The sequence below is a fragment of the Haliotis asinina genome, chromosome 2, assembly GCF_037392515.1.
Source record: "Haliotis asinina isolate JCU_RB_2024 chromosome 2, JCU_Hal_asi_v2, whole genome shotgun sequence".
NCBI classification, from domain to species: domain Eukaryota; kingdom Metazoa; phylum Mollusca; class Gastropoda; order Lepetellida; family Haliotidae; genus Haliotis; species Haliotis asinina.
In genome coordinates this window covers 92,381,898-92,395,940 of record NC_090281.1, presented here as the reverse complement: position 1 = coordinate 92,395,940, position 14,043 = coordinate 92,381,898, and the positions used below count along the sequence as shown (strand labels likewise).

The 14,043-nt window shown below is 44.3% G+C and overlaps 2 protein-coding genes across 2 annotated transcripts; one reads left to right on the top strand and one right to left on the bottom strand.

Moving 5' to 3' along the window:
- Nucleotides 1-6,841: 6,841 nt before the first annotated feature.
- Nucleotides 6,842-12,252, bottom strand: LOC137274602 (zinc finger protein 626-like). Its single transcript, XM_067807881.1, has 2 exons — nucleotides 12,174-12,252; nucleotides 6,842-9,054 (listed from the first exon to the last, which is right to left on the bottom strand). Exon 2 carries the CDS (start codon nucleotides 8,856-8,858, stop codon nucleotides 7,785-7,787), a length of 1,074 nt encoding a protein of 357 aa, XP_067663982.1. The 5' UTR covers nucleotides 8,859-9,054; nucleotides 12,174-12,252; the 3' UTR covers nucleotides 6,842-7,784.
- A 383-nt stretch (nucleotides 12,253-12,635) lies between these two features.
- LOC137272112 (uncharacterized) lies at nucleotides 12,636-13,589 on the top strand. Its single transcript, XM_067804471.1, has one exon. The coding sequence runs from the start codon at nucleotides 12,636-12,638 to the stop codon at nucleotides 13,587-13,589; it is 954 nt and encodes a 317-aa protein (XP_067660572.1).
- Nucleotides 13,590-14,043: the final 454 nt, after the last annotated feature.

Sequence of the window (14,043 nt, the reverse complement as noted above, 5' to 3'; positions counted from 1 at the left end):
CTCGCTGAAACTAAACACGCTAAGCTCGTTCTAAAGACCGACCAACCAGTAGCATATATAGTATGCTAAGCAAAGCTAAGCAAAAGCTAAGCAAAGCTAAGCAAAGCTAAGCAAAGCTATGATATTTGAAGTATTTGTCGTGTGCAACTTAACCTTCATTTCTCTGTGTTTTGTCTGCATCGGGTATTATATAGTTAAAACTAAATCTTACTTGTTATATTATAAGATGGAGTGTGAGGAATTGCTCGAACAATTGTCGTTGGAGGGTTCCCCCAGTGGGGGTGTGGGGGATTCCCCCAAGCGAGAGAAACTGGTGGCATTGGCTGTTGGCGGCAAAGCCAAACATTACTTTGGAGACTACACTCCAGATAAAATTAACAAAATGTCAGCCGAAGAAATCGATAAGCTGTACGCTAGATACGAGTCCCGGCTCGGAGCAGAAATGACAAAGACAATAGGATCGGCTATGACCCAGATATACACCGGTATTGTATCACACTTCCTTCCCATTCCACCAGAGCGCCGACTTTACCTATGGGAGGACCTCGAGAAAGACCCTTTTATCGAACACGCCGTGAGCTCTATCAGCTGCGGGCTGTACCACAAATATGGCATGTTGTTGGCTCCAGTGACGGCGGCGATTATCACGGCAAAACATTGTCAATTTGAGAGAAAGAATAATAATAATAGTATAGATGGATGCTGCACAGGAAACCCCAGTGGTGGTACCCCCCACACCCCAAACAGTGAGTCCCGAGGTGACGGAACCAGTGAGTCCCGAGGTGACGGTGGAGACCACTTCAACAGTAACCAGACAGAAGAATCCTAAGAGAGTAGCTGCCGGTAAAAAACGGTGGTGTAACCAACATAAAGTGACCAACCCAACCCGACTGTTGTTGGCTGTAGGTGTAACTGCTGCCTTGGCTATCTCGTGGTTATATACACGTGAGGGACGTGAGGTGGTACCTGAGGTGGTAACCCCCACTGTGGGGGGTACCCCCACCGTCGACCCGCATATCATGTTATAATTTTAATATTTTATATCATATACATAATGTCTGAGGGGAAAACGTTCGTCAACGACGCATACCACGCCACAGTGGTCGCCAGTCTAGCCGTAGGGTACGCTCGGTTGACTAAAATGGTGCTTAAACAACCAACTATCAAGCTAGATTTCAACCTGCAGGATATGGGTATGCTCATAATGAACCTTGGTATGGCGATGGCCACAAAAGACATCCTAGTAAAACAAGGAATAATACCTGATAATATAATGAAATAAATATAGGGATGGCCACGATAGCTATGATGGTCGGTGGGGCGTTAGTGAATGCCCTGGCATTTTCCGGGAGTAATTTCCTCTTCTCTAAACTACGAGATGATCACGCGGCTGAAATACAGGAAGAAAGGAAGCGACACGATCTCGCTACTGAGAAATTACAAAGAGCACAGGACGAGTACGTTAAAAAACGCCTCCAGAGGATCGATTTTATTAACGAACAACTCAAGCGTGAAAACCATGCCATTAAAACATTCTACGATGTCGATGAAGCAATGAAAGAATACTATCTACTAACTGGTAAACAATTGGAACCGCTCAATAAACCCACACTCGCTCAGTACTACACACCATCCAAGGGACAAATGAATCGTGAACTGGGCTTCATAGTGTTGGGTATAGCAGCTACTGTGTTGGTTGCTAAGCAATTAAACTAAAATACCTATATAAGTAAACATGAGACCCGCTCCATACCGATGCGAATACATACTTATGGGGAAGACCGAGGCCTGTGGTAGGAAATGCAGGAATCAGGGGTTCTGTTGTTTCCATATGGGAAGTCCTAACTACACGTGTTCTGTGTGTGGTATCGGGGTTAAAGGACACTACTGTTTATGTAAAGCTCACGGAGCGAACGTAGTCAGACATCAACTCATATACGAGAATAAAAAAGGCTACATAAAAGAACGTAGGCGACTGCTCAAGATAGCCATTTAAGAGTTACCTCCCCTTACTGTGAACCAATTAGACATTAGTTTTCTTAGGTGTAAACACGATGTCTACTGTGCGCGAGCTCAAGCGGGCCGCAAAACAGAGAGGTGTTATCGGGTATTCTAGAATGCGGAAGTCAGCATTGTTGAGATTACTAGGTTTAGAAGCCCCTCCTACGGTAAAACAATTAAAAGCTCAAGCAAAACAGCTTGGATACACGGGTTATTCAAACCTGGGGAGAGCCGGGTTAACCGCATTATTATCACATGCCCCCGTAGCAAAACCTCCCACTGTAAAACAACTGAAAGCCGAGGCACACGATTTGGGTTTAGGCGGGTATTCTCGTATGAGAAAACCACAGCTTGTAGAATTATTACGACAGAATAGAGCTATTGACCTACAGTTCGTGCGCACTGAGCACGCCGTAGGTAATTATTTGAGAGGTTGGCGTATGCGCGTTGATAGAAACATAGACATTACAGATATCCTCTGATAGCTGATAAGGTCAACCAGGAACTAAATAATCTAGGAAGTATCAAGTTTCAGATCACAGTGAAAATGTCGCTCGATAAGCAGGTTGGGAGTACCACTGAATATGTTCAGCCTTACTTCCGAGGTCAACAAGAGGTCGTCACACATGCAGAGACCATTGACGCATCAATCGATAATAGTTTTCAGCAGATACGAGAATACCTAGAACGCTACACACACTTGGGGTCCGGGTGGGCTGTAGATAAAATCGATAACGTCTATCTAGACATAGCTAACTACGTGCCGTTCAGAGGCGGGTCATACCTAGCCTTGCCTCCCTACTATAGGAACAAACATGCCATAGTAAACGTTAAGAATAGAGGAAACGATTGCCTTAGGTTAGCTATCAGGTCAGCCTTATTTCCAGCTGGCACTCATTCAGATAGGCTTTCTAGCTATCCCCAAGATGATGGGCTTAATTGGGATGGTATAGATGAACCCACCCCCATATCCCAGATCACTAAAGTAGAAAAACAGAATAATCTGGCTATAAATGTCTTTGGGCACGAAGGTAACACAACAATAGTACACAGGGTCAGCCCGGTGAAGGATCGCCAAGTTATCAATATATTCATGATCCAGCGAGGTGAAAAGTATCACTACACATGGATAAAACACTTTAGCAAGCTGTTGTATGACCAATCAGCATACAAAGGAAAGACCCACTTCTGTGAACGATGTCTACACGGTTTCAGTCGAGCTGATTTATTAGAATCCCACCGGGATGATTGTCAAGGTGTGGGGCAGACGGCCATACGAGTCGAAATGCCTAAGGAAGGTGAAAATATCCTAAAATTCAGTAACCACAAGAACCAAATGTCTGTACCTTATATTATATACGCCGACTTCGAAGCCTTAGTTGTGGGTGGGGATTCCCCCAGTGGGGGTAGCTTCACCCACAAGACACAAGAGCATAAAGCCTGTTCGTTTAGATACATTGTCGTCCGTTGTGACGGGGAAACGAAAGCTCCGGTAGTGTATAGGGGGCCTGACGCGGCTGAAAGGTTTCTAAAGTGTTTGCAGGAGGAAGAAAAAATTATTAGGAATGCATTGTATAGAATCGCTCCCATGCGTATGACCCGAGCCGACAGGCTAGCTCACGCTAGTAGCACTAACTGTCACGTGTGTGAATCACCACTTAACGGTGATTCGGTGAGAGATCACTGTCACATAACTGGTAAGTATAGAGGCGCCGCTCACAACGCGTGCAACCTCAAGCTTAAAATCAACCCTAAGACAATAAACATCCCCGTTGTCTTTCACAACTTGAGAGGGTACGACTCACACTTGATCATGCAGGCCATCGCGAAAATCGATGGTAATATAACGTGCATCCCCAACAACATGGAGAGATACATCTCCTTCAGCTTAAACGGACTTAGGTTCATTGACTCGTTTCAGTTCCTCCTGTCGTCACTCGACAGTCTGGTCAAGGCCAACAATACCTTCCCTATCACCGATCGATACACAGACGCTGAGACTAGACCCCTGCTTATGAGGAAGGGTGTGTACCCCTATGAGTACATTGATAGTTGGCCCAAGTTCACCGAGACCAGACTACCCCCTATTGACTGCTTTTATAGCAAGCTGAATGAGGCGTCCGTCTCACGAGATGATTACTCGCACGCGACTAACGTATGGAATAAACTGGGTTGTAAGAACCTGGGTGATTATCACGACCTGTACTTGAGGACAGATGTACTGCTGTTAGCCGACGTGTTTGAAACGTTCAGGCGGACCTGTTTAAAGCAGTATAAACTCGACCCCGCATGGTATTACACCAGCCCAGGTCTGTCGTGGGACGCCTTGCTTAAAAAGACCGGAGTTAATTTGGAATTGCTAACAGATTACGACATGCACCTATTCATTGAGAAAGGCTTGCGAGGTGGGATTTCCATGGCATCCAAACGATACGCGAAAGCAAATAATCAATACGTGAAAGGTTACGATCCTAACAAACCAACCAATCACATTCTATACCTCGACGCAAACAACCTGTACGGCTGGGCCATGAGCCAGTATCTACCTACAGGGGGATTCGAATGGGTACCCCACGTTGATGTTATGGGGGTCGCACCAGATTCGAACAAAGGGTATATCCTCGAAGTTGACTTAGAGTATCCTAAGGAATTACACACATCGCACAACAGCTATCCCCTTGCACCCGAACGTATGAGGGTTAATACAGACTGGATGTCTGAGTACCAACATAACTTGTCAGGTGGGCGTGTGACAGACGTTGAAAAACTCGTGCCTAACTTAATGAATAAGACCAAGTACATCGTTCACTATCGCAACCTACAGTTGTACCTGTCGTTGGGTATGAGGCTGACCAAAATACACAGGGTGCTCATGTTCGACCAGAGTCCATGGATGGAGCCCTACATCAGAATGAACACAGACCTACGAAAAAAAGCCACCAGTGATTTTGAGAAAAATCTCTACAAACTCATGAACAACTCGGTGTTTGGTAAGACTATGGAGAACCTGAGGAAACGCGTGACCGTGAAGCTGGTTAGATCTAGTGAGGAAGACAAGCTCAGGAAATTGATAACCAATCCGGCATTCAACCGTAGTAAGATATTCACAGACAACCTGGTTGCCCTACACATGAAGAAAAGCCACATAAAATTCAACCGGCCTGTTTACGTTGGGATGAGCATCCTCGATTTATCCAAACACCTGATGTACGACTTTTACTACAACGAGCTCAAGAAACAGTACGGCGACAGGTGTGAAGTACTGTACACTGACACGGATTCCCTGCTGATGGAGATTCGAACCGAGGACGTGTACGAGGACATGAAAAAACACCTTGATTTATACGACACCAGCGACTACCCTAAGACCCATACCCTACACAGTACAGTAAATAAAAAGGTCCTAGGTAAGATGAAGGACGAGTGTGCTGGCACGCCCATAGCCGAGTACATAGGTTTGAGACCTAAGATGTACTCCATACTGAAAGCCGACAATAGTGAGATCCGGAAGGCTAAGGGGGTTAAGAAGTATGTGGTGAAACAACACATCAAACACGCCAGATTCAAGGAAGCCCTGTTCAAGACCCGTACCTTTAGACATAAAATGAACACACTTAGAAGTGATGGGCATAAGATATACGGACTGACTATAAACAAGACGTCACTATCACCTATGGACACGAAACGTTGGATAGCTATTGATGGAATAAACACATACGCGTATGGACATGAAAAAATTTGAGGCTATTTACTACAGCCCGCGTGGGTACTGGAAAGGAGCTAGCGCAGTAGATAAGCTAGCTAAACTAGCGCGAGTACCCCCGGAGGAAGCCAAAGCGTGGCTTGAAAAACAAGCCCTGTGGCAGATCTATTTGCCGGCACCACGCTACGTGCCTAGAAGGAGGTTCGGTATTAACATACCTAATAGCATTCACCAGGCAGACCTACTGTTCCTACCCCACGACAAGAGGTACAAGTATGCCTTAACCGTAGTGGATGTAGCCAGTCGTTACAAGGAAGCCGAACCCTTGACCACGAAAGATTCGGCCCAGGTAGCCAGAGGATTTGAATGCATATACAAACGCAGCCCGCTGACGTGGCCAACAGAGCTGCAAGTTGACCCCGGACGGGAGTTCATGGGTGCCGTGTCACAACTGCTAGCCAAACACGATACAAAGGTCAGGCGTGGCACGGCCGGAGCCCATCGCAGCCAAGCCATAGTTGAGAGATTTAATAGGACTTTGGCTGAGCGCTTGTTCGGCTATCAGTATGCTAGGGAGATGGCCACCCCTGGAAAACGATCGACTGAATGGGTCACGAGGTTACCCAAGGTGGTGTCGGCAATCAACCATGAAGTCACCCGTCTCACCGGTAAGAAACCGGCAGACGCTATCAAACTAAAATCAATAGTTGCAGAGTCGGCCGCTCCATTGCGTGGGAAGGAGAAACAGATACCAGATAGGGCCTTAGTGAGGTATCTATACCAGCCGGGGGAACACGAGGGCGATAGCCGTAAGCGAGCCACCGATCCTATATGGTCAGTCAAAACTTACAACATAGATAAAGTGGATATAAAAGCCGACGAACCTAACTTGTACTACTTGAGGGATGGGCCGGGTAGGGGGTTTGTAAGAGAAGAATTATTGATCGTACCGTACGGCACAGTGTTACCTCCTACCAAGGCACAGTAATTACCGCCAACTTTTTTGTAGTAGGGGTAATAGTAGCAAGAGCTAAGGGTCCAACCAAAGCCTTATTTACTAAATAAGGCTTTGTAGAGACATTTCTTGAAAGTGGTCCAGAACCCCTATTCCCTATACTACTAATGAGCAACTCCAGATGCTACCATAGGAACCAGCTGATACGGTCAGCTGATGACACTTCACTGCTGTACCCCTACTCGATGTAAATGAGTGCAGACAGTAAAACCCCTTTGGCTGACGCCGTCGGTTCCAAATGCATTCCCATGCTTCAAATACTCAATAACACCCGGAAATTGGCCAACACATGATGTTTATCTCCTAAATCAAGTCTGGACCAGACAATCCAATGACCAACAGCCTGAGCATCAGACTACACAACTATGACCTGTCAACCAACTTAGTGAGCCAAACTGTAGTACAGAAGAATAAGAAAATTATCAATACCCTTCAGTGAATGACAGCATAGCAACAGCAATGAGGCTTCAAAATCAACAACACTTCAGGAATCCCCCATCGTGATATTGCTGGAATATTGCCATAGTGGCGTAAAACCATACTCCAAAAAGCAACAAAACATTCACCAAGCTAAATGGAATGAGGCATCCCACTGATGATATCATTACCTTGCCCCCTTGGTGACCTATTTGGTTATGAGAAAAACGTATCTGATCCAAGATCTGAAGGTACACACTTTGAATCCCATTGCAGGATTGTTCTTGCTGCTACAGAGGTACCTGTCTTTCTGGGCAGATTTACATTTGGTAATGTAAAATATGTCTCAGTACAAAACCTACCTTCAGTTACAGGAGTATGCAGCAGGCATAGAGTTATGCCATCAATGACATGATCATCTTTGCTGGTATGCTTAACCTGTTTGGTCATGTGGACATGGCATCAAACTTCAATAACAAGATCTGTGGTTTGAAATTCATCATAGGACTTAGACATTGGTGAGATACCATGGTGAATTGAGTTTGCTCATTTGAGTTTGTGTTTAACATGAGCAACATGCTCTGAAGACAGCTTCAACAAAAAACCCTAGAAGGTCTATAAAAGTGGGGCATTGTTACAAAGACCTAACTAAATCAAATTTATTTCCTCATCTCCGTCCAAAACAGGATCCTTGAAGTATTCATTCTTAATTCCATTTGTCATTGGTTTTGAGTTAGGTAACCCATTACCACTACCATGCTGTGATTTCAAATGAGTCTTAAGAGATCCTGGTTGAGAAAACACTTTCTCACACAAATGACACTGGAATGGTCTTTCACGGGAATGGACCCGTCGATGTGGGATGAGATTTTCAGAATATGCAAATGTCTTGTCACAAAACTCACACTTAAAGGGCTTCTCTCCAGAATGCATTCTAAGATGTTTCTTCAATGTTCCAGATTGTGAGAAACTCTTTCCACACTCCTCACAGTTGAACGGTTTCTCCCCTGTGTGAGTTCTCATGTGCGTCTTCATATTTCCTTCGTAGAGAAACATCTTGTCACAGAACGGGCAGCTGAAGGACTTCTCTCCACTGTGGACTCTCATGTGAGTTTTCAGAGTTGTTTGAGACACATAAGTCTTGTCACACATGTCACAAGGGTACACTTTACTTTGGGGTCGAGTCAGGTCAGCATTTGTGTGGGTGGACATCTTCTTGCAAGCATCACACTTTATGGTTCTAAGTTCATACAAGTCTTTTATGACATCCCCACAGATATCACACTGAACTGTTTTATTGACCAAAGCCTCCTGACCAAGCAGATTCTCCACTGACTTCTCACATTGTGAGGCTCCTGCTTGACTGGCTCCATTTCTTCCATAGTTGCTTTGTGTAAGTTGGGCCTTGAATGCTGCATAGTCATGAGGACCAAAATACTCCACAGGCATCACAGTAGGGAAGAGGGCTTGCTGGTCCCCATGTGTGTTGATAGTCACTTGTCTGATGCCAGTTGCCTTCTGTGACATGCTTGTTTCCCTGTTGTTGCCAAAAATACATGGGACAAGGCCAAAACCACCTCTCAAGTAGTCAGTCTGGGTGGGAAGTGCTGGTAGATCTTGTCTGTTAGGCTTGCTGTGATTTATCTGTGGACAAGGTATTCCTTGATGCCCTGAAGATTCATTTCTGACATCAGGGAAACATGCACTGCCCCCTGAAAACATTGGTGATCTTACTCAGCTAGTGATGCGAACAGGAGTGTTGCCATGCTGCCCACAGTTGCTGGGGCAGATCATTCCTCAATCCAGCATTGGATCATTCCTTGGCCACTTTCAGTACACTAATCACCACCTCAAACTTGAAGTGTCAAACTTTGCATGTCCAATTCCTGCTAGTCTTGAACCCAGAGTTTGATATAATCTGAAACATATACAGAGAAATCAAAGATTAAATAGGGTATCAGCTCATAGCTACCAGAAAAGTGATGCATGTCCCAGATGTGTCCTACTTTGGTGAAAACACACAATAATGTGTTTTGGGCTAAAACCTATAAACATAACTGGGGTGAAAGGGATTTAACCCAATGCATGTCATCACATCCCAATTACAATGTCAATCACTTGATAGTATGAGCAAGACTCCATAATTTACATCATAATTTCCATAATCTCACCATCATAAAGCTGGTGTGGTATTAAACATCAAAGTATGGGATTTGAGCACATGACCAGAGGCTTGTCATGTCAAAGGTTATAATTTTGTACAGCTAAATGGACCATCTGAGATGAATGGCATCCTGACTTTACAAAGAAAAGGAATGCTGTATAAACATGACTGTCATGGTTGTAGGAGAATTGCACATTTTTGTCCTGAGGAAATAACTTCACACAATGTACATCTAATACTAGTAATTCAACCAACTATAATCACTTCCAAAATGTAAACACAGTAGGATTATCTCCTGATTCCTCTTACAAGACCTTTTCAGACAATTCCACATCCTATGTTGTCTTTTGCAAGTACTGATTTTAAGATATGGGTGGGTGATGGAGGCAAATGGGTGGGAGATGGAGGCAAGTGGGTGGGGTGATGAAGGCAAGTGGGTAGGTGATGGAGGCAAGAGGGTGGGTGAAGGAAGCAAATGGGTGGGTGATGGAGGCAAGTGGGTGGATGATGGAGGCAAATGGGTGATGGAGGCAAATGGGTGGGACATGGAAGGAAATGGGTGGGTGATGGAGGCAGGTGGGTGGGTGATGGAGGCAAATGGGTGGGAGATGGAAGCAAGTGGGTGGGTGATGGAGGCAAGTGGGTGGGTGATGGAGGCAGGTGGGTGGGTGATGGAGGCAAATGGGTGGGAGATGGAAGCAAGAGGGTGGGTGATGGAGGCAAGTGGGTGGGTGATGGAGGCAAGAGGGTGGGTGACGGAGGCAAGTGGGTGGGTGATGGAGGCAAATGAGTGGGAGATGGAGGCAGGTGGGTGGGTGATGGAGGCAAGTGGGTGGGTGATGGAGGCAAGTGGGTGGGTAGGTGATGCAACCATGTTAGTAGGCGATGCAGACATGTGGGTGGGTAGGTGATGCAGACATGTGGGTGGGTAGGTGATGCAGGCATGTGCATGGGTGCTGCTTATATAAAGTGGTGATAGTAGGTTACATAGTGCTGGGGCTGTAGGGTTGCCAGGTGGTTATATTTCTCCCTCTGTACAATGTGCAAAGCCTATTTCTGGGGACTCCAGGTAGAATATTGCATAAAACACCCTCATTCACTCATTTTTGAAAAGCTAGTGCACTGGGAAACTCTGTTGCAGTTATAAAATGGGCCAACATATTTTCTCATTTATCCCTTTGAAGCATGCACAGAGGATGTGACCCACCAACCTACTGCTATCTCTTCATTCACAGAAAAACTGTAGAGCAAAAAGGGTTGCACCACAGGGAGAAAATGACTAGTCTTCTTATATGCAAGCAAAGGTTGGCAATATACTTCCCTATGAAATTTATTTTTAATGTCAAAATAAAATATCGGCATCATCAAAGATACACACCGATTTTCTCACTGGGCTGTGATCTCAGATTTCCAAGCCCATATTTAATAATTACTCACATGAAATATATTTTATTCAACACTTTAAGAGCCACTCCTGGCATATCAGATTGTTCTTCGCCTATATTCTCCCTGCCACCTTCCAGTTTAATATAATGAAGGAACAGAGGAGTTAAATCTCAATATACTTGTTGAAATATGTGTCCATCATATGGAACACTTACCTCCCTGCTTCAATCGCCCACTACATTAGACTTATTTTTATGTACAATAAATGCTAAGAAAATTCTAAAAATAACGATGACAGATAGAAATATGTCCTACAACAGTTTCATGGTAAAATTAGGCAATATTGTATTACTTCATAATTTCTGCTTATCTTTCCTTCACTCCCTTGAACCGGAAACTGGCAGGGGGAATGGAGGTGAAGAACGACCTTCTAAACCATGAATAATGCTTAAAGTGAGTTAAAGTGTTGAATAAAATTATTAAGTATGGGGTTGGAAATCTCAGAGCACAACCCAGTGAGGAAATGGGTGTGTACCATTGATGATGGTGTTATTATATTTCGTCATAAAAAATCATTTTTCCAAACTGAAGCAAGGGAAGGACGTTGCCAGCCTTTGCTCACTTCCCTGGCATATAAGAAGACCGTCATTGTCTCCCTGTTGCGTAATCCTATTTAAGCAATAGTTCGCCTGTGCATGCCGAATGATATGGTTGTATCCCTGACTGCCTTGGGGCAGAAACCCTAACATTCCTTATTGATCATTCGTATAGACGTGCAATGTTATTTTTGACTTTGTTATTACACACTGTCCTCAGCAATTTTCAAGCTGTTTGACAGCATTATGTTGCCAACCTTTGCTCACTTTGCTGGCATATAAGAAGACAGTCATTGCACCCCTCCCTGTTGCGCAATCCTATATGTGTAATGTTATTGTCATTGTTATCATACACTGTCCTCAGCAATATTCAAGCTGTATGACAGCAGTCTGTAATTGATCCTCCAGTCTGGACTTAACATCAAGTGATTAACATCATGAGCATCGAACATTGCAGCTGAGATATGATGAGAATGATATGGGATACATGATCAAATAAATCAGTGAGCTGGACTACCTGTCCCATTAATTGCTTCTTACAACAAGCATGGGTTCCTCAATACTCATCCAAGTGGTCTTCATGGGATTGCTATGCCTGACTGGAAAAGAAGATATTCATATTCAATCCATCGATAACTGGTCCAGCAAGGAAAACCCATGTTGACTGAAGCCCAGTGAAGGATTGAACTTTACTTACTAATTTTTAAATTTCGTTCGAAACTCACCATGAACAGGGATTGATCTATAAACCATAAAAATATATAAATAAATAACCACCAAATAATCTGATTGTTATTTGGTTATATTTGGTGACCAATGAAAAGTAACCACCATTTTCCCTAGCCGATGACGATGTTTCTTAGAACCAGATGTAAAGAATAAAACATTTACCTACGAAAGTAGATGCCATAGTGTTGTCTGGATAACTAGGAATTCGACGACAACAGCTGTCTTACACAAGACTGGGATGGATGCGGCAGCCAGTTATGAAAACAACAACTCATCCTCGTTCCCGCAACTCTTGACAGCGGATAACAAAATGGGAATTAACTCCCCCTTGTTCTACATTTCCCCGCCAGTCAGTTATTAAGCTGGTTCCTGATTCCCTTTGCGCGCGCCACCTTACGATAGAGCGTGTAATGGGATATGTGAGACGGGGTCCAGCTTATTTAGTTACCGCTGGTTCTCGGGACCCCTTGCGCGTCGTTAACTGTGCAAGACGGAGCCCAGCTTATTACATCAACGGTACTACTACTATAAGTCTTATTCCCGTCTATTGATAACATGCCATCCGTAACTACTCGCGATCGTCTCTTTCCGTGGCCTTCGCCGGAATGACACGAGTAATTACGAATGGACAACATACAAGTTAGACATGAAAATATTGAAGATGAACTGACGACACCTTTGTCATCCTACCAAGACCCAGCTACCCTCCTGCAACACCTCAACCAACAGCACCCCCAGGTTCAGTTCACCTTAGAAACAGAAACAAATGGCCAGCTTCCCTTTCTAGATGTCCTTGTAACCAGGTCCCCAGACAACAAGATAGAAATCAGTGTCTACAGAAAGCCAACCCACTCCGACCAATACATTTATTTCGACTCCAACCATCCCCTGAAAACCAAAACTGGGATCATCTCTACCCTCACCAGACGGGCCATAAACCTCTCCTCCAACAGTCCAAGTGCAGAAATAGAACACCTCCGCCATGTTTTCACCAAGTTCAATCACTACCCACCAAAGTTAGTTGATAAAATCATCAGATCCACGCTCCACCCGACAAGAAAAGAGCCCACCAACAAAAATGAACCAGCACCTATCCGTATCACTTTACCCTTCATTGGAAAAACCTCCTACCACATCAGCCTTCTACTAAAGCAACAAGCAGGCATTGAAACCTACTTTACCAGTTCTACAACGCTGAAAACCGTGCTCAAAGCGAATGGCAGGAACACCTCTAAACAACAACAGCCACCGAAAGGTGTCGTCTACAAAATCAACTGCGACTGTGGCGAGGCATATGTAGGTGAAACCTCCCGGCCCATAAACATCAGAATCAAAGAACACTTATCATCTACAACCAAATCAGATCGGAAATCTGCTATATCCGACCACATCATCAAATGTCCCAATCACAACATAATTTGGGGCAGTGTAGAGATATTATCCAAAAACCACAAGGACTTCACCCAAAGAAAACTGGCAGAAGCAGTTCAAATCAGGAGACACAAGCCTTCAATCAACAGAGATCAGGGATATCTCGTCCCAACTGCATACAATGAACTCATAAAAATAACAGATTAGAGCTCACCAGCCACCATTACTAATAACCCTATCATCCATGCATACTTTGTCACAGCTACAGCCACTATTGGCTTCCTCTTATTGTCTCATCATTACTACCACCCATTGTTGTTGTTGTTAATCCCCCACCTTTGATTCATACCTATACATGTTGTTATTACTTTATCCCTGTCCATGTATATAAGTCTGTTCTATGATGTATTACTCCACTCTTGCTTGACAACGGTATATGGATCCATACCGAAACCTCGCATCATATGCAATAAAGAAGTTGTTATCCATAAAGAATCTTACCCTCTCACTTACCAGCTTCTAATAATGCCAATCAAACAAATAAGGAATTCCATGACAATTCAGTAAGAGTATTCCATGCCCAAAACATGAACGACCCCACCTCCCGCCAAATCGATTACATCTGTGATTCGCGCACCGTTGCGATGATAAATCCTTTGCC